This window comes from Scyliorhinus canicula, chromosome 5 (genome assembly GCF_902713615.1).
Source record: "Scyliorhinus canicula chromosome 5, sScyCan1.1, whole genome shotgun sequence".
Lineage (NCBI taxonomy): Eukaryota > Metazoa > Chordata > Chondrichthyes > Carcharhiniformes > Scyliorhinidae > Scyliorhinus > Scyliorhinus canicula.
In genome coordinates this window covers 166,310,848-166,334,530 of record NC_052150.1, presented here as the reverse complement: position 1 = coordinate 166,334,530, position 23,683 = coordinate 166,310,848, and the positions used below count along the sequence as shown (strand labels likewise).

Below are 23,683 nucleotides of genomic sequence, written 5' to 3'. Positions count from 1 at the left end.
TGCTACCCTTCTTAAACAAAGGGACAACATTAGCAATTCTCCAGTCCTCCGGGACCTCACCCGTGCTCAAGGATGCTGCAAAGATATCTGTTAAGGCCCCAGCTATTTTGTCCCACACTTCCCTCAGTGACCTGGGATAGATCCCATCCGGACCTGGGGACTTGTCCACCTTAATGCCTTTTAGAATACCCAAAACTTCCCCCTTCCTTATGCCGACTTGACCTAGAGTATTTAAACAACAATCCCTAACCTCAACATCTGTCATGTCCCTCTCTTTGGTGAATACCGATGCAAAGTACTCATTAAGAATCTCACCCATTTCATCGACTCCACACATAAATTCCCTCTTTTGTCTTTGAGTGGGTCAATCCTTTCTCTAGTTACCCTCTTGCTCCTTATATACGAATAAAAGGCTTTGGGATTTTCCTTAACCCTGTTAGCCAAAGATATTTCATGACCCCTTTTAGCCTTCTTTATTGCGCGTTTGAGATTTGTCCTACTTTCCCAATATTCCTCCAAAGCTTCATCAGTTTTAAGTCGCCTAGATCTTATGTATGCTTCCTTTTTCATCGTAGCTAGTCTCACAATTCCACCCGTCATCCATGGTTCCCTAATCTTGCCATTTCTATCCCTTTCACAGGAGTGTCTGTCCTACACTCTAATCAACCTTTCCTTAACAGACTCCCACATTTCAAATTTGGATTTACCCTTAAACAGCTGCTCCCAATTCACATTCCCGAGCTCCTGCCGAATTTTGTTATAGTTGGCCTTTCCCCAATTTAGCACTCTTCCTTTAGGACCACTCTCTTCTTTGTCCATGAGTATTCTAAAACTTACGGAATTGTGATCGCTATTCCCAAAGTAATCACCGACTGAAACTTCAACCACCTGGCCGAAATCATTCCTCAATACCAGGTCCAGTATGGCCCTTTCCCAAGTTGGACTATTTACATACTGCTCTAAAAAACTCTCCTGGATACTCTTTACAAATTCTGCTCCATCTACGCCTCCAACACTACATGAGTCCCATTCAATGTTGGGGAAATTAAAATCTCCCATCACGACCACCCTATTGCGCCTACCTTTTTCTATAATCTGTCTACGTATTTTTACCTCTACTTCACGCTTTGTTTTGGGAGGCCTGTAGTCCCAACAATGTTACTGCACCCTTCCTATTTCTTAGCTCTACCCATATTGCCTCAGTGCTCGAATCCTCCATAGTGCCCTCCTTAATCACAGCTGTGATATCATATCTGACCAGTAATGCAACTCCTCCACCCCTTCTACCTCCCTCTCTATCCCTCCTGAAGCATCTATACCCTGGGATATTTAGTTGCCAATCTTGCCCTTCCCTCAACCAAGTCTCAGTAATACCAATAACATCATATTCCCAGGTACTAATCCAAGCCCTAAATTCATCTGCCTTACCTGCTACACTTCTCGCATTAAAACAAATGCACCTCAGAGCACCTGTCCCTTTGCGTTCAAGAAGAGAAGCAAGGTTTGATCAGGGATAGTCAGAATGGCTTTGTCAGAGGAGGTCATCCTCATAAATTTGAATGAACGTTTTGAGGGGGTTACCAGGAGTGTAGATGAGGGTCGTGCAATTGATGTAGTTTTTCTGGATTTCGGCAAAGCCTTTGACAAGGTCCCACATAAAGAAGGCAAATGCACATGGGATAGGTGTGTAGATGAAGGTAGTACGGTTGATGTAGTTTACATGGATTTCAGCAAGCCTTTGAACAAGGTCCCTTATGGGAGACTTGGAAAAAACAAAGAAAATTACAGCACAGGAACAGGCCCTTCGGTCCTCCAAGGCTGCACCTTCGGGGAAAGATATCCTTCTATTCCCATCCTATTCATGTATTTGTCAAGTCACCCCTTAAAAGTCACTATCGTATCTAATTCCACTATCTCCGCTGGCAGCGTGTTCCAGGTTCCTACCACACTCTGTGTAAAAACTTGCCTCGTACATCTCCTTCAAACCTTGACCCTCGGACCTTAAACCTATGTACCCCCTAGTCATTGACTCTTCCATTCTGTCCACGCTCCTCATAATCTCATAGACTTCTATCAGGTTGCACCTCAACCTCCATCGTTCCAGTGAGAATAAATTATGGGCAGGTTTCTCCGTCCTGCTCCACCAGATTTTTGGTTCAGCACGCTACAGCCTCACGCTGTTGGAAAGTCCCCGGGCTGCCGTCAAAACGGAGCATCCCGTCGGTGGAGAATTCAGCCCCAAGTTTCTCCAATATCTCCTCATAGCTAATACACTTCATTCTCGGCAATAACTTGTAAATCTATTCTGCACCTTCTCCAAAGCCTCCACATCCTTCTGGTAGTGTGGCGACCAGAATTGAACACTATATTCCAAGTGCGGCTTAATTAAGGTTCTGTAAAGCTGTAACATAACTTGCCAATTTTAAATCTCAATGCCCTGGCTGATAAGGCAAGCATGCCGTATGCCTTCTTGACTACCTTCTCCACCTGCGTTGCCACTTTCAGTGACCTGTGTACCTGTACACCCAGATCCCTCTACCTATCCATACTCTTAAGGGTTCTGCCATTTACTGTATGTTTCCCATCTGTATTAGAAGGCAAATACATGGGATACAGGGTACTTTGTTAGGTAGATTCAAAATTAGTTTCGCTGTAGGAGACAGAGGGTGATGACAGACAGCTATGTTAGTGTCTGGAAGCAGTGCCCAGTCTGTGCTGGGTTGCCAATTGTTAATCATTTATATAAACAACATAGATGACTATGTGGGGTGTAGGATCAGTAAGTTTGCGGATGACACAAAGATTGGCCGGGTGGTTAACAGTGAGGTTGAATGTCTTGGGTTACAGGAAGATATAGACGGGATGGTCAAATGGACAGATAAGTAGCTGATGGAATTTAACCCTGAAATGGGTGAGGTGATACACTTTGGAAGGAGTAATTTGGCATGGAAATATTCAATGAATGCATGACACTTGGAAGTTCCGAGGAACAAAGTGACCTTGACATGTTTGTCCATAGATCTCCAAAGGTGGGAGAGTAGGTTAATAGGGTGGTGAGAAAGGCATAGATTATAACAGCAGGGAGGCCATCTTGGAGTTGTATAGAATTTTGGTGAGGCCACAGCTGGAGTACTGTGTGCAATTCTGGTCGCCACATTATAGGAAGGATGTGATTGCAGAGGAGGAGGTGCAGAAGAGATTCACTAGGATGTTGCCTGGGATGGAACATTTAAGTTATGAAGAGAGGTTGGATAGGCTTGGGTTGTTTTCACTGGAGCAGAGAAGACTGAGGGACGATCTGATCGAGGTTATGAGGGTCATGGACAGGATGAATAGGGAGCAGCTGTTCCCCTTAGGTGAAGGGTCAGTCCCAAGGAGACACAAGTTCAAGGTGAGGGGCGGGGGGATTTGAAGAAAGATGTTTTTACCCAGAGGGTGAAGACAGTATGGAAGGCACTGCCTGGGAGGGTGGAAGAGGTGGGTTGCCTCACATCCTTTAAAAAGTTCCTGATGAGCACTTGGCACGTCATAATAGTCAAGGCTGTGGGCAAAGTGCTGGCAAATGGGATTAGGTAGGTAGTTCAGGTGTTTTTGATGTGGCTGTGCAGACTTGATGGGCCTCTTCTATACTGCAATTTTTCTGTGAGTCTGTGACAGTGTGATGAGTTTCAAAATCTTAGCAGTCCAATTAGTGGATTATATTGTGCATCTTACTGATCGTTATAATCTTCTTTCATATTCAGGAGTTGGAACTATATAAAGTAGAGCTTTTGTCCAAACCTGCAGTATTAGCTATAAACAAAATGGATTTGGAGAATGCTGAAGAGAAGTATAACGAGCTGATGCAACAGCTTCAGCAGCCTCAAGGTAATTAAAAGTACAGATTGTACAGCACAAAATCCATTTGAACCAAGGGCAATGGCCGATCAGTACTTGATTATGTTGTTGTCGTCAATAAATATTTTTAATCAATGTAAAATTGAATTCTTCATTCTGGTTAATTAGTAGTAGGGTATACTACCTGTATAAGTAGGGTGCAACGCACTCAACAGCTGACGTTTACCTCAGCGGGGCTGATTTTGTCTTTTGGTTGACTGACTGTTGAAGCACACTGTGATCATCTGTCCATTCTGACAATAAATATACAACTGGGATTTTGCGGCTCCAGCTCATTTAAATTTGAAAGGCGCCAGACATCCCATAAATTTGAAGGTGCCAAACATCCTAATGTAGTTTGTCTGATTGAGGCTTCAAATGGTAGCCACCAGCAATATCGAATCCACCAGGTGTGTGCTCAAGACAGTATCATGCCAGATTATTTATCTAGGCCCTGGTTGAGTTCAACTTTGGCAAATTGCATAACTAATGGAACAGATGGGAGTGCGCATAGTGCCAAATGCCAATCGGTCCTTTTTACATCTTTAGACCTGATTTCCATGTTAAAAAGTCTGGTGCCTGAAACAGGTAGTTGCTTTGGACTGTCGACCCTTTTCAAATAGTTTTGTCATATCGCCAATGTTAACAGGGTGGTAAGGCAACTGATCCCATTTTGAGGTCACTGCCTTGGTCTGATGTTACCAGGATGGTGGTAATGGAAATCCATCCTGGTAATTTAAAGACTATTTTAAGACAGTGGGCGGGATTCTCTGAAATGGAGGCAGTGTCCAAGCCGTTGTGAACGCCGTCGCAAAACGGGCGTGGGCACTACCGATTCTGGCCCCCATAGGGGGGCCACCACGGCGCTGGAGCGGTTCATGCCGCTCCAGCCTCCCTTCCCGGCGCCAATGGGCACCGCGCCAACTTGCGCATGCACAGTGGCACCGTGCCAATCCGTGCATGTGCAGTGACGCCGCGTCAACCAGCGCATACGCGGGGGGACTTCCTCAGTGCGCCGGCCCTGATCGCGGGACAGACCCCGTCGGAGGCCCCCCCGACCCTGCGCGCGCGCAGAGTTCCCGCTAGGTGTGGATGGCGCCGGTGGGACTCTGCCATTTCCACGTGGCCGCTCGGCCCATCAAGGCCGGAGAATTGGCGGCCCGGTTGCGACCGGCGCCACGCAAATGGCGCCGATTCTCCACTCCTCAGAGAATCGCGTGCCGGAGTCGGGGCGGCATGGCGCGGTTGCTGCTATTCTCTGGCTCAGCATTGGGCTCGGAGAATCCCGCCCAATGTGTTTGCTAGAGTGGGTGGGGAGGGTTTAAACTAATATGCCAGGGAGTGGGAACCTATAGAAGGAGTCAGAGAAGGAGGGAGCAAAGACAAAAACAAAAGGTAGAAAGAGGATAAGAAAGTGATAGGCAGAGAAATCAAGGATAAAGTTCAAACAGGGCTTAGCAAAACATATTGGGAGCAAGACCAACAGTATCAAAAAGACAAGCTTAAAGGCTTTGTGCCTTAATGCGCGGAGCATTTGCAATAAAGTGGATGAACTAATTGCACAGATCAGGGAGGTCAATATTAGTAAAAATACTGTGTTGGGAAAATTGATGGGATTGAAGACTGATAAATCCCCATGGTCTAATAATCTACATCCCTTTGTACTTAAGGAAGTGGCTCTAGAAATAGTGAACGCATTGGTGGTCATCTTCCAGGATTCTATAGACCCTGGAGCAGTCCCTGCAGATTGGAGGGTAGCTAATGTCACTCCAATATTCAAAAAGGTCGGTAGAGAGAAAACAGGAAATTATCGGACCAAGAAGCCTAACAATAAGCCTAACGTCGGTAATGGGGAAAATTCTCGAATCCACTATCAAGGATGTGTTGCATTTATTCGGGGCCTTGGTGAGGCAATACCTAGAATGTTGTTTGCAGTTTTGGTCTCCTTTTCTGAGGAAGAATGTTCTTGGTTCTCGATGGTGTGAAGTGAAGGTTCACCAGGCTGATTCTGGGGATGGCGGGACAGACGTGCGAGGAGAGATTGACTAGGTTAGGATTGTTTTTGCTGGAGTTCAGACGAATGAGAGGGGATCTCATAGAGACTCATAAATTCTAACAGAACTAGATAGGGTAGATGCAGGGAGGATGTTCCAAACTGTGGGTATCTCCAGAACCAGCGGTCACAGTCTGTGGATTCTGGGTAGACCATTTAGGACAGAGATGAGGAGACTTCACCCAAAGAGTGGTGAGCCTGTGGAATTCATTATCACAGGAAGTAGTTGAGACTAAGACATTGAATACATTCAAGAGGTGGCTAGGTATGGCACTTGAGGTGAATGGGCTCAAGGGTTATGGGGAGAAAGTAGGATTAGGCTATTGATTTGGACAATCGGCCATGATCGTGATGAATGGCAGAGAATGCTTGAAGGACCGAAAGGCCTCCCCCGGCTCCTATCTTCTATGTGATTTTTTAACTATCTTCAAAAGTCTACTCCTTTTGAAAATTAGGCGTCTGGATTCTCAGGTCGCCGAAATCGCGTTCGGTGACCGATCGGAGAATCCAAGTTTACGACAGATTTGGGGGCGGCGCTGCTTTTACGATGCTCTGCCCCTCCATTTCTAATTTCATTACATGTATATTGTTTAATACAATTAATGCAGCAAACACTTAATAATAATAATCGCTTATTGTCACAAGTAGGCTTCAATGAAGTTACTGTGAAAAGCCCCTGGTCACCACATTCTGGCGACTGTTCGGGGAGGCTGGTATGGGAATTGAACCCGAGCTGCTGCCTTGTTCTGCATTACAAGCCAGCGGTTTAGCCCATTGTGTTAAACTAGCCCTTGACAACAGATATCCATCAAAACTAGATTTCATCATTGTTCAGTAAATAATTTTCAAATGTTGTCATTCGATTTGTTGACGAAAGAGATTTCTTCTATCTTGAGTTATTTTTCTTGTTCCCCTATAGCTTTCTATCATTTATTACCAGAAGATATGGCACCCTTGAAACCGGTCCAGTTTAACCACATAATCCCAGTCTCTGCCTTGACTAAATATGGAATTGAAGAACTGAAGAACTGCATTCGGAAATCGTTAGATGATCAAAATGATCTAGAAAATGAAAAGTACCGCCTTGAAAAATTAGAGAGTTTACATTCAAACACTTTCAACTGTACCTCGAACTTTTAAAGTCAGTTGTTATTAATATGAGTCTTCCACACTGGAGAGCTGAGAGGCTAATGAACATATTTAAATCAAATAATTTGGAACAAAGAATGTTACGACCGCAGTTGGTTTAATGCTGAACAAGTCAAATCTCTGATTGAAATCCGTCTTGGCTGATTGTATTTTTTTTGTATTGTAGAAATGTGGAGGGACAGCTACTGAAATCCAGTGATAACTTTTAAAATTTGAAGAATTAAAAAAGTTTATTTTTAAAAAAGCCTCAAAACCAATATAAAAGTTAACCCCAAACGAAACTAACTTTTTGGCAGCAATGTATATAGTCTTTTCGCTGAAACATCCAGGAAATATTAAGAAATTGCCTTTACTGCGTACCAAAGTACATTCTCTGACTTCTCAGAACCAAAAGACGCTGGTGTAGTTTTCCAAAGGCAGATTCAAAACAAACTTTCGCAGGACAAATGTTCTCCTGGCCTAAGACTGAGTTGCTTTCTTTAGTTAAAACCTTGCGCCTTTGTCAACTAAACAAACGTTTGTGGGATAGCCATTTCCTGATTCATTCCCCCCATGGCAATGCATTTAACCAATCTGAGTCGATCTGCTTGATAGGACCCGTGGCAATAAGTTCAAGTGGGTTGTTAGCAGTGTGCGCAGCTGCATGGCTGCGGCAATGGTGTTCTGTGCCTGTCCACCCTGACTCCACCTCCTGGCCACCCCCCACTATTCTCCCTGGCTTTGGCAGAAGTCTCCCTGCCAGCAGCACAACTGTCAGCAAACTATGGTGATGTTGGACACCTTACATACCCCCCTCTCTCTCCCTCAGCAGCCACCACACTGGTATCAGGATTTTTAAGTGCACAAATGAGCTGCGCCATCAGGAACTCGGCCTATCGGAGACGGAGGCCCCGGAGGGTTGGGCCTGCTAATGATATAAAAATGAAGTCTACTGTACATGCGTCCTGGAACACATTGAAGCCATTGTCGAGGTGATGGAGAATTGTAATTTGGTGTCAAGTTGGCACCTGCCACGATGTTGGTATCAAAAACAATTCTTTGCCCAATCGTCTTTCCAGATTTCTGTGTTGGCCAATGGAGAATCCTGCCCACTGAGTCTGCTTCCACCGTGTTTTTCAAGTCATACATTCCAGATAAATATAAATTCACGTAAAAGTATTTTTTCAGCACTTTCACCCCAAAACCTATCGTATTCATTGAGAAAAGGTTAAAATTTGCTTCTTCTAAGTTTCAGGTCTGAGAATGATGGCTGGCTAATGGCTAAATATTTGTTACCAACACAGCATTAAGAAACTAATCCATATAAATCTATGAAAAATGCCATGAAAAATCCAGTAACATTTCATTGACATCCAGCCATGAATGTCAGGCAAGTTCTATCATGGGCAGCTGGCCCACAATTTATATCTGGGCAGCAAGTTAAAAACCTCGTACATTGTTTATAATTCTTTTTTTTTAATTTAGAGTACCCAATTCATTTTTTCCAATTAAGGGGCAATTTAGCATGCCCAATCTACCTAGCCTGCACATCTTTTGGGTTGTGGAGCGAGACCCACGCAAACACGGGGAGAATGTGCAAACTCCACACGGACAGTGACCCAGAGCCGGGATTGAACCTAGGACCTCGGCGCCGTGAGGCAGCAGGGCTGATCTGTTGTTCCACCGTGCTGCCCCATTGTTTATAATTCATTGAACAGTGACATAAAAACAGCATTTCATTCCAGAGATATCATTAATATGCAAGTCAGTAGATTCCAGCTTAACTGGAAGTAAATTTTTATTAAGATAATATATTACAATAGTATTGTTTAAGAAAAGCATAAGAATTATCTCAAACGTTGCATTATATACACCAGTGTGATAATGTAGATGGCCAATTGAAGCTTAACACTCAACCAAAGAAAATGACCTTCTTCTAGGTCAACGCATGGCCAGCAAGTAACATACAATTCCATGATTGGTGCTGCATTCTATAACTTTTTCATTAAAGCATATGAAGTGAGTGTAAAATGGACTGAAAAGTGAATAAATGTAAATGGCAACAGTCTTGTACAATGTTACCTCAACTGTTTCACTCAATCACATAAGCATACAGCCGGCCCGTTACAATGGCATCTACAACACTACAGCCAAAGACAAATATTGAAGCTGATCTCATTTTTTAAAAAGGCATTTCATAAATTATAAAGGTGACGTGACATTGTTACCTTTTCGACATGCAGAATATATGGTAAATTTCAAACAATATTTTACAGTATGATGCATTGGTGCGAAGAGTACAGTGACAATTGCTGAAAATATAAGAGACAATTTATCATACACTTTCAATACCCTGTAATAATAAGTATCAAATGGAAACTCTTAGCCATTCTAATTGTTTCACAGAAATGTACTTTGTGTTATATAATGGCATATTTTAATATCTACAAAGCTAGCTATTTCCACATATACAAATTCACATCATGTTGATAACCGTGATGCAGTGCAATACAAGGGTTACATCTGACTCATATCTGAACAAAAGTAGAAAGACTGATTTTCTGTATTCAGCCTGCACCAGGGAGCGGGTTGAAGTAGCACTTGACAATGTAAACCAAATGCTGCATTTGATTCCAGACCAACCTGTCTGCTATGATGAAACTGATTTTGGGACAAAATCTTTTTTTCCCAAATGAATGATATGGATGCCTGACAGGACCGTGCCCATGTCAGCACAAGCTGGACATTTCTCATCTGCCCGCCTGGTCAATGAAATTATCTGCCTATCCTTAAAACAAATTAAAATTAAGTTATGAACCCTATTACCCACACTTTCTGGAAAATGTGAAAACATTCTTTGTAGATAGAGGTGATTAGAAGCTTTTTTTTAAAAATGCAAAAGAAAACAAAGTGCAGCAGAATATCTGTTTGATCTTGTCAATGGTGTATCTGCTGAAGATTCAGTGGTGGAATGGGACCTGCTCTTAAGGAAATTCTGGACTTTTTTTTTTTGCAATCGCAATAAACCTGTCAAAAAGTGTGAGCAGAAAGATTGCAATTGCATCATAGTACCCTGAAAACATCAGTCAAAGTTTAACAAACAGCATTAGTAGAATCGCACTCAAATAAAGCATTCTGATATAGTCAAGATACATCTGTAGTTTCAAGAAATAAAGGGATTCCAACGATATGGCCAATAAAAATTTGAATTATACAGCCACAGGTGGCTACTACTAAATGATAAATTAAAAAATTACTCAAACTACAGACAATTATGTATCTTTTTATGTCTAACTATGGAACCTGAAATCTATATCACCCATTTTAACTGGTGGGAGATCAAATAACCACTTGTAAAACAGTGGAGATCTGGTTGTACCCATCTGACCCTTACAAGGCAAATGGCTATCGGGGATAGAACTAGACGGTAGGGATTCCACACAGCAGGAATTCTGCTCCTCAGTCTCAAGCGAGACCTAGTATATCAGTGCTAGAGTGCACTATTACATAAACTGTGATTCCAGTTTAACTGCCAGGATCCTAACCTGAGGAATTGTGGCTCTTAATCACACAATTTACCAATTCATAATCCTTATCTTAATATTTAAAGAAAAATAACCAGAGATTGACTCAATTACATGTCTGTCTGAATGGATAGTCAAGGTTAACAGTGAGTTTAAACATACATCACACATACACTGAGAATTGCCCACAAATTATTCAACTGAAGATTGTAAATAATAGCTACCAAGTACAACCGTTCACTGATTAACTTTAATACATAAAATGAAGTTAGAATGGATGGCCAAAAGTTTGGTTAAAGTAGTAGGGTTTAAGGAGGTTCTTAAAGAAGGAGAGGGAGATGGTGAGTCAGTGGGGTTAAGGCAATGTATTTTACAGCATGCAAACACAGCCAACAATGGTGAAGCGAAGTAGGGATGATACACAAGAGATCCACATCAGAGGGAGAGGGACTTCAGTGAGGCATCAGAGGAGGTTCTGAGGAAGCTTATGGCAGCGGGGTTATGGGGAACCATGGTGGGGAATATGCTGGGGTGCAAACATTGGAGGAAGTCACAAAGATAGTGAAAGGGTGAGACAATGAATGGATAACACCGATATGAGAATTTTTATTTGAAGCACTGCCAGACGGCAGATCAGCAAAGACAGTAGTTAGCAGGACTTGGTGCAGGCATGATTCAAGCAAAGGAGTTTTAAATGAGCTGAAGATTCAGAAGGATGAGACTAGGAGCGAGCTAGGAAAGCAATAAAATAGTTGAGTCTAGAGGTATCAAGGGCTGAGCGACACCTTGTCCAAATCCTTTGTGATTGGTAAAGGTAACCTGGTGAAAGCAAAACTTGAGTAAATGATCAAAAATGAAATGTTAGTCAAATATACCTGTAACTTCCTGTGGCTGTTCGAGGTAAAGCCTTCCAACTAGGAGCAGCATTATAAGCACAGCAATGGTTCAAGAAGGCCAGTTTGTAGAATGACAAAAATGGGCCTTTGCAGTATCATCACCCACATCCCAGATTAATTAATAATTCGTCTTGTCTAGTAACTGAACGGACTCACAAGAATTGTAGCATTTGAACTTTCTAAGTTTAAATTATCATTTATCGTTGCTGTTGGCAATATATATTTAGCATGGAATTTTAATTTGCGATTTAAAAATAGAGCAACAGGTTACAAAAGCAACAGAGTAATCCTAAACTAATATAAATCATTGGTTAGGTCACAATTTAAAATATTGTGTCATGGAAATGGATAGTGCAGAAGTATTTACAAAAGAGGAGGGACTGGAGTTTTCACAAGAATAAAGAAAGTTGGGAGTGAATTTGAAGTGTTCACAAATTATGAGGAGTTGTAATGTGGTTAATAAGGAAGAACTTTCTGCTGGTCAAGGAGTCTAATTTAGAGGGCATACATTTAAGATATCACCAAAGAACAATGGGAGAGGTCAGGTGAGAAAAAATGATGCAGAGGTTTCTTGGGATCCCCCACAAGAAACAATGATGGAAGGAGCATCTATAGCAGCTTTTAAAAGGGAAGTGGCTAAATATTTGGGGTAAAGAGGGGGCGGGGGAATGGAAGTGTAATACGATCAAGTGAATAGCTCCTTCAAAGAGTTGGCACATATGAATAGCCTTCTGTGCTATAACCTTTTATGACTATAAATTAGCATTTTTCTTTTTTTTTGTATTTTGTGTATTTTTTGAGTTTTCAAGATGTGAGTTGTGTTGTTTGCGAGAAAAGGCCTGATTCTTGTGATAAATGATATCACAATGTCTGTTTCACACGCAACCAGTAAGTTGGAAAAAAAACACAATGCTGTTGATTTGCTTTTTAACTGTTTAGATTTTTCCCCCAGTTTTTACAGATATACTGATGGTATACCTGATGGAATTAGTTACTGTTCTTATTAAAAAAGAAGTTATGGAAATCACTCATTCATCTGGGCCTGCTGGAGGGTAAGGCATATTTGATCAGTTGTACAACGTTGATCATGTCTCTCGAACAACTGCAACATGAATATATGATATCTAGATGCAATGTTATATTGTATGGCCAAAGAAAGCTGACATTAAAGGCCAACACACCCTAGCCCTTTGTTCAGTAACAGTGTCTAACATTTGGCATTGTACATCTATTTTGCTAATCGTAGTTGTATGTACAACATATAGTCATGAATTTCAAATTCCAATAGTTCTCAATTTCAACAATAATAATGATTACTGGTGATCTCTCTTAAACTAAATTATCATCCTGCTGATCAGGAAATTATTGACAATTTGCACTTGCCACAGTTTAAAATAGATTCAATCATTGCACAAGAGGCTAAATCCATCAGATTGACTAATATTAAGCCAGAGATGACCTTGTTTCAGTTTACCATGGCAAACATCCACTGGTTGGTGATTGTCAGGTAAAATGGAAAAACATACATATTTACAAAACACTTCCAGAGCAAGCATTTCTGCAAATCAAAGATATGATTAGAAACAGACCTTTCTGGTCTTCAGTTGCATGTGCCATTTCTTTTCACAAAAACTCTTAAAATGCATTTCTTTTATCCTGTTATACAGTTCAACCCAAAGCAGCTTTTTGCAAAATCATACATTTGTTTTTATTTCTGCAAGCATCCTGTTTGCTATAGACTAATGGAATTGATTTCAGAAGGGATTCATGCATTCAGTGTTATTCACTGCAGTGAATGTGTGCATAGGGGCATTCAACTGAACCATGTTGAAAAATGGTTTCTCGCAATCTTCCACAGGTCTAAGCACCGTAACAGATGAGAATAAATGGCAAGTTTTTTATTGTTTGTTTCATGATGAGTTCCCATCCCCAGATCATTGTGTCAGTGCTGTATTTTCCATAAGAATGCTGACTCTTCCTCATAGCATGTCAATTGTTTTATTAGCGATGAGTCAGAGTCTACTCAGTATTTTCTGTTTAGTAGCCCTGGCCTTTCTCTGAAGATAGCAAAGTATTACTTTCAACTCTTATCTTCCAAAAACCTCACTGAAGCTCCAGAGAGCCGTTAATTAAAATACATTGACATAAGGCTGCCATTTATAAAAGTGGAAGAAAATGGAAATCTTTAGTAGCTCAGATCCGCTGAATAGAAGATTAAATGGAGGTCTCCCAGAGCTGTGGAAGAAACAGAAATATATATTAGCAAGCTTTATAACTGAGACAAAAACTATTCATCTACTAACAAAAAGACAACACTTACTTATTTACACAAATTCTATTTCATTAAAATGAATTCTATCTTTTCCAGCTCCTAATTCAACAGCGGTTCAAGTCTTTCAAAATCACAATGCCTAACAGGTCAACAAATGTAATGTTACTACTCAGAAACTCAGACAATAAGCTTCACTGATCTCAAATTCTGTTTTGCATTTTAAGCACGCTTATTTCTTCAAGCTGAATACGTCGTGACTAAAATTAATGACTACAGAAGTGTTCCAATAACTCGCAAAAGCAAATTACTTTATAAAAACTTTTAATATGATTTAAAGATTAATAGGATACCGAGTATCATTTATGCAGTTGTGCAAGTACACTTGGCACTCCAGAGACAAGTGGAACACCTCAGTCTGTGACCAATACAACTGGAACACATGGAACAATGGCATTGCTTAATGTATCTTGCTCATGCCAACTATAAAGCATAACAGCAGAAATCAATATTGTTACTGATGTAATTTATGATTTCCATATCAGTTTGAGTATTTTTATATTGTTTAAGGTGTTGACAGAAGGATAAATAATTCTGATTTCATTTTTGCATATTCTTGTATGAACAATTCATAAAAGTAGTCATTTATTAAGCCAAACGTTCTCTTGGAAGGTGAAGTGTTTTGCCATCTTATTGTCCAAATATAAACATTTCAGGAAGTTAATCTTACTCATCATCTCTTACCTCTGGTTTTCTTCACTTATGCATGTACCAGAAGGATTTGCATTGGACATTTCAAGACAGAATTTGATCTTTTTTTTTAAAGGTAGGATTCAGAGATTTAACATAAATATACATTAAGGCATTTATTTTCATCAAACAGATTCACATTTGGTGGGGCAGGGGGTGGGGTGCCAGTTAGCAAGACAACTAGGGTGTGATTCAGAATACGAAGACCATAAATGAAATGAAAATCGCTTATTGTCACTAAGGTATAGGAACAGAATTAGGCCATCAAGTCTGCTCCGCCATTCAGTCATGGCTGATATGTTTCTCATCCCCATTCCCCTGCCTTCTCCCCATAACTGCCCTATAGCAAGATGATGGCATAAGTCATGGATTGGCAACCCCCAAATTGACGTTTACTTGATATATAGTTTACAGTACAACAAACATAGCCTGACTGATGGTTAAGTTAGAGCAACTAATTTTTTGTAGGAAGTGATTTACTATCAGTCAGATCTGATCAGAAATTAGCATGTTACTCTTCCTGGAGCTATTTATACAAAACAATAGCACTCAGGTACTAGATGATGTTCATTACAGATATTTGTGGTGTTTGTTGTGATTTTTCTTGCTAATTCACTGCTCCAACTAATAAACCAAGACAAAGTAAATTATTTATGTATCTACCTTAACCAAGGCTATTCAATTCTTTATGATTGAAACTGATTTCACCTTAACATCCCCTGTCAACCTACTTACCCGTGCACCTTGTCGACCAACTTTTGCCTCTTCATCTGGAAGAGGTGGCATTGGGTATGGGCATTTCCTACTAGAAGCAATCGACCCATTGGATGAAGAATGTGACTTGGAAGGAGACAAAGTCCTAAGATGAAAAACCAAAAATCAACACAGCCTATGACATCCTAGATTGACAGCCAGAGTACTAAATCTGTATCAGTGCTGGTATGGTTTAGTTATTGCTATCCAGAATAATTTGCAAGGTATTTTTTCCTCCTTGATTTTTGTGATCATGAGGCAATTAAAAAGTGGAATCTCAAGACAACCTGTTGACAATGCATTCTGTTATCATATACATTGATCTGTACAATGTGTGGAAGGGTGTAGGTTGGTACTGTAAATTTGCTGACCTTGGCTGGCCTGTCAGGAAGTTATCAAGTGGAGACAAGATGCTTTCCCACAGGAAGGGCAATTCAGGCGAGCAACTTGTCCCATATTTGGTGCTGATGCACAGCCAAATCAGCACAGGCTTAGAAATAAACTGCCTCAGTCAGGGAATGTTTTGTGGTACACAGTATTAAAAGAAACGGAAAAAGTTGTATTTAAATGTTAAAGACCAGACTGGTACAGCATACTGCTGGCTATTGCTAAACATTTTATATTCATTTTAGGTAATGCAAGGAGGGAAAAATTCAAGATCATTTTGCTTACATGCATCTGCCGAAGACCAACCTGTGTTATTTGTAAGGCAAGATTGAAAACAAGAAATTCTGTCTGCAGGTAAATGAATCAAGCAAGCAGCAAACATTGCAGACACAACCAATGCAGGCATGAGTTCAAGACAAAGGAACTGATGCAAAAGAAAAGCTTGCACTGCAACATAAATTTATGATTACATAAAAGTATCCAACAAAACTTAAAGTAAGCGGCATTGGTAGCATTATGCTTCGTATTTAATTGCTTGAAAGCTATTACTTAACCTGGAAGTAGCTGGTGAAGGATACCTGGCAATGGTGCAAAAATTACAAATAGCAAGACAGTATGCCTCTGTATTAGCCCAGGGCTTTATTCAAACGTTGCTTTAAAAAATTTAAACCGTTTTAAGTTTTTCAACATAAATCACATTTAGAATGCTTCTGAGCTCCCCTATCCATTTGTGGCTATGCTTTGAGCTGCACCAGACACTCGCGAATTCCCTCCATTAACCACTCTGTCTCTTCACTCTTTTGAGCTCTTAAAGACCCTCCTAATTGAACTGTCTCTGATGATTTTTAAAAAAAATTATAGTATCACTGCTGTGCCCAATTGGGTCCTCTGCACTGATCCTCTGAAAGAGCACCTGACCTAGGTCCACACCCCCACATATCCTTGTAACCCCACCTCACCTGAAGGTCTTTGGACACTAAGGAGCAATTGGCATGGCCAATCCACCTAACCTGCACATTTTTGCACTGTGGAAGGAAACAGGAGCACCTGGAGGAAACCCACGCAGACCATGGGGAGAACGTGCAGACTCCACACAGACAGTCACCCAAGGCTGGAATTGAAACCAGGTCCCTGGCGTTGTGAGGCAGCAGTGCCAACCAATCCCTTATAAACCTAAGATGAGAGGCTAATTTGATCACCCTTTCTAATACTGCAATCCTTGGCTCTGCTGTGGCATTTTTTCCATTAACCTCTGTGAAGCACTTTGAGACATTTTCTAGATGGAGAGAGTGTTTTATTATTGGAAGTTGCTGTTTATGCTGCACTGAATGAAAACAAAATCATAGCAAAACATTAAAAGCTACTGCTTTCCTGTGTGTCCATTTTTGGAATGCTGTTGAACAGCAATGTGCTGCTACATAAGGCGAGTGCTGAATCCCTGGTTGGATTTGAGGATATGCGAAAGGTAGAAGAGGTACATCTTTGCTGAGGTGGTGGGGTGGGGAGAGTGGGGAGCTGTAAGAGAGATAAATTATCATCTCCATGACACTCTCTTGGACCCACTGGGCAGAATCTTAACAAAGCTGACCTGCATGCAACAGGAAGGTTGGTAATGTGCTGGGAGTCCATTTGGCTTAATTAGAAGTTGTATTTGCCATGGTTCTTTAATTAAACCTTCACAACCTGCTTCCCAAGTAATCATAGTGAGCGGCCACGATGATGTGCCAAGTCTGACAAAGGAAGGATTTCTAGTTAAAGGATCTTGGCAGGGTTCAAAACAGCTGAAACTTATTTTGATTCCTATGGCTTAAACTATCCCCTCTCCCCACCAGGGTCTCAGACTCCTACCTGGAGGTCCTGCTGTGGGACTGAAGGGAGGTGATGTTTGCCAGGGAAGAGAGGAAGAGGCCAACTTCTCAAGCCAAGTAGGTGTGGATGAAAGTGGTCAAGGAAGTGGAGGGTGGACCCTTCAACCTGGAGACATTGCACTAAGAGATTCAAGGACCTCATCTCATAATGGCAGGAAAGCTGAGTGGCTTACCACTTTACAGTGTTATCCCCCACACTCTGTCTTTCCAATGAACTTTGAAGGCAGTGTCGCTCACACACATTGAGAGAGTTGGTCCCCTTACTGCAGACCTTATTGGGAGACTTGCCTCCTTCATGCTGGATCTCTGCCCATCCTATCTGCCCTGCAGAGTGGCATGTCGCTCAGGAGAAGGCAGTTTTGGCTGCTGCTCATGGTGTTGCTGCTGCTCTCATTCTGCATCAGAGGTGTAATGTGGAGCTGCATAAACTGATCCTATATCACAGTGATGGCTGACAACATGCAAGTATAGATCAAGCTAGCTAAGTCCAAAACAGGTCAACCTGCTTCCAAGATGTTGGAAATCTCCAGTCAAGCAGTGAAAATACTCTCTGAGAAAGTGCTGTGTGAACCAGTCCCTGACCTAAGACATGGCTGCAGCTATAAAGTTTCACTTTTGAAGGATTTCCAGCCTTTCAGTTTCACTAATCAAATACTCTTCACTGGACTCCTCACCATGTTGACCCTGACAAGAAGCAGAGAGCTTGGGAAACCAGTGTGCTGGCTGTTAAAGCCAGAATGCTAGGTTAAATTACATGTTGCATATCGTGATGAGTTTTCCCAACGGCTGCACAGGGTTCCCCTGCTCATCTGCAAACCCACCCAGGTAAAACCCAGAAGTGGGTGTGATCATGTCCACCTCCTGATCCTAACACCACTTTTTGGGGATAAAACCCCGCACCCAAATCTGACTTTCCTTGGGAGTTAGCATTCTGCCCATTGACTTCCCAATAGACAGCTAGGAGTCACGGGCAGAAACTTGGGACCAGTCTTTATTGCCTGTCTCCTTTTAAGAAATTGAATTCAGAAGATTAGCAAGAGGAAAATAAAAAGAGATTTACTGATCTTCACCTGAAATCAATGTAATAAAACTGGGGTGGATTCTACAACGTTTGGGCAATCTGCTCCACTTAGGAAGAGATGAAAATCTACTGCATTTTCTGAGGAATCATGAATTTTAATTTGTTATTGTAAACTGTACTGATTTTGTAAAAATTAGCAATAAAATGTAATGTTCCCCCTCTTATTTTCTCCACAGAGGATGATGAGTGGAATCAGTTTTCAAATAGCAAACCAGGATTCCAGGTGGATCCAGCAGTGCTGGTATAAATGGTGCTCGAAGCCCAGATAGCTGGCTAACGAAGAAGTTACAGTGTGATTTTTGATTTCCCAACAGGAGTTGTGCAGGTGGATGGGGATGGATGGAGGGTCGAAGCAGCTGGCTAACTAGTTGGTCCGCAAGTTGAAGTCGGGATTCCGTCCGGCAGGAGGAAGGGAATAGTTCCCGGTACTCAGGAGAGTGTTTGGGAGGAGGATGAAATTCCGTATGGTCAGAGGAAGGAGAAGGCAGGGAAAACTCAGTACCCTAGTACAGCCTGGGGGAGCTGTAAAAAATAAATATATAAAGTCACCTTTCAGTCCCTGACCCTTCTGGTCTGCAAATTGGGCTCGTAGAGATGGCATGATGGCCTTATTGAGCAGGCCTCGGGTAATTGAAGTTGTAGCCCGATTATGTCATTGGAGCCATATCTGCAAGTATAAAAATAGCTTGCTGAGCAGGCGGGTAAACAAGTCAGATGCAAGGAGAGCAAATTCCATCATAGCAGTTTGTGATAGTGACTTCAATAAACCTGCTCAGTTGCTGGCTGGTCCCAGAAATGGACATGTGACCGAATCATTGAATTCAGGAAAGGGGTTCTGTTGCACCTATCTGTAACTCCAGTCCCACAACATCTGGTTGAAAATTCATGGTCGACTACCGGTGACGGCGGGCGGGAGGCGGCCGCGCAACGGAGGGCTCCCGATCGGGAACGGCATTTTCGGGGCTTTAAGCCCGGTCCCAGGGTCCACGGAGGCGTCAAAGGCAGGGAGAAGGCACGGAGGAGGCACAGTCGAAGAAGATGTCCAGGATTAGCAAGAAAACAGCCGGACAAAGAACAGCTGAGGGCCCGTCGGGGAGTGGAGAGGTCACAACGGGGTCACTAGGGAGAAAGGAGGCTGGAGCACCAGGGGAGGCCGCATTGTTGAAAGCTGAAGAAATAACCAAGGTAATGGCTGCAGAATTTGAAAGGCAGTTTACAAAACACCTGGAGGCGATGAGGAAGGAGACGAGGGAGGTTTTGAGTGTGCTGGTGGAGGAGGCGATTTCCCCGGTGACGATGGGGGTGGCGAGTGCAGTGGCGGAGGTGCGGGCGCAAGGGGAGGCACTGAAGGTAGTGGAGGAGACGGTGGCGCAGCACGGTGATCAACTTACCTCGATGGGGAAGGAGATGCGGAAGGCGATGGAGGTGAACAAGGATCTGCAAAGAAAATTGGAAGACCTGGAAAACAGGTCTAGGCGACAGAATTTGAGGATTGTGGGGCTGCCCGAAGGAGTTGAAGGGCCGAGGCTGACGGAGTATTTTGCCGCTATGCTGGCGAAGCTATTGGGGCAGGGGGAAGATCCCTCCTGATATGAACTGGATCGGGCTCATCGGTCGGGGAGGCCTGTACCAAAGGCGGGTGAGCCACCAAGAGTAGTGACTTTGTGCTTCTGTAGGTACTGTGTGAAAGAGAAGGTCCAGTGCTGGGCCAAGCAGAAGCAGGTGGTGCAGTGGGCTGGAGCTGGTATACGTGTATACCAGGACTTTACGGTGGAGCTGGCGAGGAGGCGGGCTGCTTTCAACCGGGTGAAGAGGGCACTGTACATCAGCAAGGTGCAGTACGGCATTGTATATCCAGCTAAGCTGAGGGTGACTTATAAGCTCAAGGACTTTTATTTTGGAACGGCGGAAGCAGCGGAGGAGTTTGCGAAGGCAGAAGGACTGTGGTAGAACAGAGAAATTGAGAAATGGCCATGTGCCGATGTAACCTCAGGACTGTATTTTCTTCTTTTTGTCTCTTTTTTGTTTCACTGCGTCCGGGTGTATGGGCTAAAGGAGCCAATGGTGTATATATTTGGACAAGCGAAGTGATGGGACTTGCACTCGGAAGTGAGGGCTCTTTGGGGTGTAGGTGGATATGCAGGGTTTGTGTGCTAATAGAGGATTTTCGGGCTTTCCTAGGGCCGGGCAAGGGGGAAAGGGACCCGGGCGGGGGCCTCCGCGCTGGCCGGTTTAAACCGGCCAGTGAACGGGAGTGAAGTGGGGGGAGGGGCTGCAGCCATCGGAGTTTGGCAGAAAAGGGTCCGAGTGGTCTAGCCGCAGTGGAAAGTTGGGGGGAAGGAACCGAGGTTGGGAGAAGGAGTTTTCCAAGAGGCAGTGGGCGGTAGGAGTTGGAGGGGAGGGGGGAGGGTGGGGTTTACAACTCTTGGGTATCACATATGGTACTCTTTCAGAGGTTGGACGGCGTTGAGTGCGGGGGGGGGGGGGGAGTGGATTCTAGGGGTGGGGGGGGGGGGGGGCGGAGTGGACTCCAGGGTGACCTTGGGCAGTCCCGGACTCCTTTCTTTTTTCTCCTTTGTTTTTTTTGTTTCCACCGTGGGAGGGTTTGTTTTATTGGATGCATATATTGACAGGTGGGCCGGTGTTTGGGGTGGTGGGAGGATGGGATCGTTGTTATTGTTAAGGGGATTGACTTTGTATTTGTTACCGTTTACTGTTGGGGGGGGGGGGGAATTTTGGAGGAAAATGTGAAAATGGAGAATGAAAACATTTAAAAAAAAAGAAAATTCATGGTCCAAGGCCACTGGGGAGTGGCCAATAAATATACATGCCAAGAGCATTTTTTAAAGTTACAAGCTTCTGTATGGGATTTTCAGTGGGACAAGATAGGATACATTTCTCACCTCTCAGAGATGGAACGTCTTGTCTTGCCTCTGCTGCATCGAGCTGAGCAGCTGTAAATTGATGCAATTCCTCCTATCTATCCCAGTGACTGACAACTCTGGGATTTGAACTAATTTGTTTATAAGTGGGATTCAAACCCCCCCCCCGGCTGCCTTAATGCGCCAACTTTTTAATGAATCAAAACTTATTGTAAGGAATACTGTCTCCTTAAATGCGAATTTAAGGTCACTTTATAACTGAGTCTGAGTTGAAATGAGGTAGCATTTTATGGCTGATTCAGCTGATGGGACAGAATGATCAAGAGGATTTTGCTTTGTTGTTATGCTATCAGCTCTGAACACCAGGCTTTTGTTTTCTCTTTCGAGCAGCAGGCGAAATGTTATTCTTCTGGTGCAGTCTTCTGGGTAAACTAAAATTATATTTATTAAATGGGCCCTGCTTCTACTTCATCTCATGAGCAATGACATGGATACCTTAGGCTGGTCGAATCTTGCACTGAAATTGGTTGATGTGATATAGGCAACGAGGTAGGATGTTGGTCAGGAAAAAGAATCTGCAAGCATGAATGACACACGCACACCACTAAAATTATATTTCAATTATTTTTAAACTGAAAAAGTGTTTCATTTAAAAACAAAGGTAAATTCTTTCCTTGCACAGCTCACTATTTTCTGTCACTATCTGTGTGAGTCCAGCAGGTCAGTATTCCTGCTCCTCCACTGCAGCTTGGCAACAACTTCCCTAACAAAGAGTGGTCTCCTTCTGTGCCATAGATGTTCTATCTTTCTATGTCACACAGGGAGTGTTCAGTGTTGCCATGGCTATGCTCAAGGACAACCGCATAGCTAGCAGGATTGGTGCTAATGATAATTTGTTTTAGTAAAATAATGCAATTACTTGTAGCATAAGTTAGTCAAAACATACAAATCAAGATTTGTTAGAAAGGATAACCTATGCAGAGTAATTAAAACTAGTTAATCAACAGTGCAAGATACATCCTCTAATTCTACCCTCTTTAAGATTGACTAACCCAGACAAAAAAAAATCTCAAGAATCCTTTCTGCTGTTCACTTATGAGAGCCACTGAAATGTCAAAAATGAACAAGTATACTTTTGTCCTAAGCTCCTCAGTGTTTGGTTTTAATACCACATTTAGCAGTATTGTTAACAGCATGATTCTGTACGAACTGCACCGGAGTGACACAGTCAGCCCATAATGTGAACTATGTGTCACCAGGCAACAGCAGTGAGATGCTGCTGTCATTCTGCAACCTCAGTCATTGGTGTAATTAGCTTTTAATTTTATTGATTCAACACAGCAATGAGTAAAAGGTGCAGATGCCTTTAGCACTGCAAGCACCAAAGGCATCAGACGACAACCTGGCGAGGGAACTGGAGTCACACCAACCATAACTGTTCATGTTTGCACTGGCCCCTGTCTTCAGTTATAAGTGTTACAAGCTACTAAAATGTGGCCTTGTGGAGCTTTCTATCTGAAAAAATAACTAGTGTTAGAAATATGCTCTCTTGCCATTGCAATATATCTGGAGTCAAGTTTAATACATTGGAGGCAACAGTTTTCATTTTAGACATAACAGTAAAATAATTTGATTTAGTTCTCAGCAGCACTGTGCGTACTGTACGGTTCTGTCATATCTGAATAATAAACATTTGACAACGCTATTTCCCAAATTGCTGTATAATTAACTGAAGTGATTTTTGTGTGTACATGGTCCTGTCAGCTCTGCCCTCTTTACAGTGAAGAAAGTAACAGCAGGCCTCAATGTAAAATAATGAATGGTTTGGGTAGAAGCAGGGTTACTAGGCAGCCATTCCATGTGACAGCTAGTGATCATCCGCAGACTCACAACCAGCAGTGTGTTACAGTACATGCATCATTCTATCACTATTTACACAGTTATATATCTAGCACACAGCACATGGAGAAAGTAAATGGCAGGCTTCTAGTTGTGAAATAGACTTTCTGATATGTGAGATTAATTTGACATATTTATTAATGTGGCAATAATATTCAAAGTGCGATGGGAGTACCAATCCTAGCTATTACAGGGCCTAAAATGGAACCCGACTGGTCCATCTTTAACTAGATAGCAATTTTTTAAAACCTGGAGCTCAAGTCCAATCAAACTTTTTCTTTCAATTCCAATCTTGGACTCAAAAAGAAAAACAAATA

At 42.4% G+C, this 23,683-nt stretch overlaps 2 protein-coding genes and 1 long non-coding RNA gene across 10 annotated transcripts in view; 2 read left to right on the top strand and 1 right to left on the bottom strand.

Moving 5' to 3' along the window:
- The window catches only part of gtpbp10 (GTP-binding protein 10 (putative)), a 62,378-nt gene extending 53,253 nt beyond the window's left edge, over positions 1–9,125 (top strand). For all 3 annotated transcript variants that reach the window (XM_038798004.1, XM_038798003.1, XM_038798002.1), the window contains exons 9-10: positions 3,744–3,867; positions 6,849–9,125. In XM_038798004.1, the coding sequence (XP_038653932.1) occupies positions 3,744–3,867; positions 6,849–7,069 (345 nt within the window). In that variant the 3' untranslated portion in view covers positions 7,070–9,125. The remainder of the gene's footprint in view (positions 1–3,743; positions 3,868–6,848) is intronic.
- An 823-nt stretch (positions 9,126–9,948) lies between these two features.
- adam22 (ADAM metallopeptidase domain 22) overlaps positions 9,949–23,683 on the bottom strand; it is a 480,389-nt gene continuing 466,654 nt past the window's right edge. For 5 of the 6 annotated variants that reach the window (XM_038797995.1, XM_038797996.1, XM_038797999.1 and 2 more), the window contains 2 exons: positions 15,232–15,355; positions 9,949–13,712 (listed from right to left, as the gene is read on the bottom strand). In XM_038797995.1, the coding sequence (XP_038653923.1) occupies positions 13,692–13,712; positions 15,232–15,355 (145 nt within the window). In that variant the 3' untranslated portion in view covers positions 9,949–13,691. Of the gene's footprint in view, positions 13,713–15,231; positions 15,356–16,190; positions 16,215–23,683 lie in introns of all 6 variants that reach the window. The other variant, XM_038797998.1, reaches the window with a different exon arrangement.
- Positions 14,504–19,750, top strand: LOC119966402. The gene is made up of 3 exons (XR_005460756.1): positions 14,504–14,572; positions 15,882–15,990; positions 17,469–19,750. It is a non-coding gene; the product is annotated as an uncharacterized LOC119966402 (long non-coding RNA).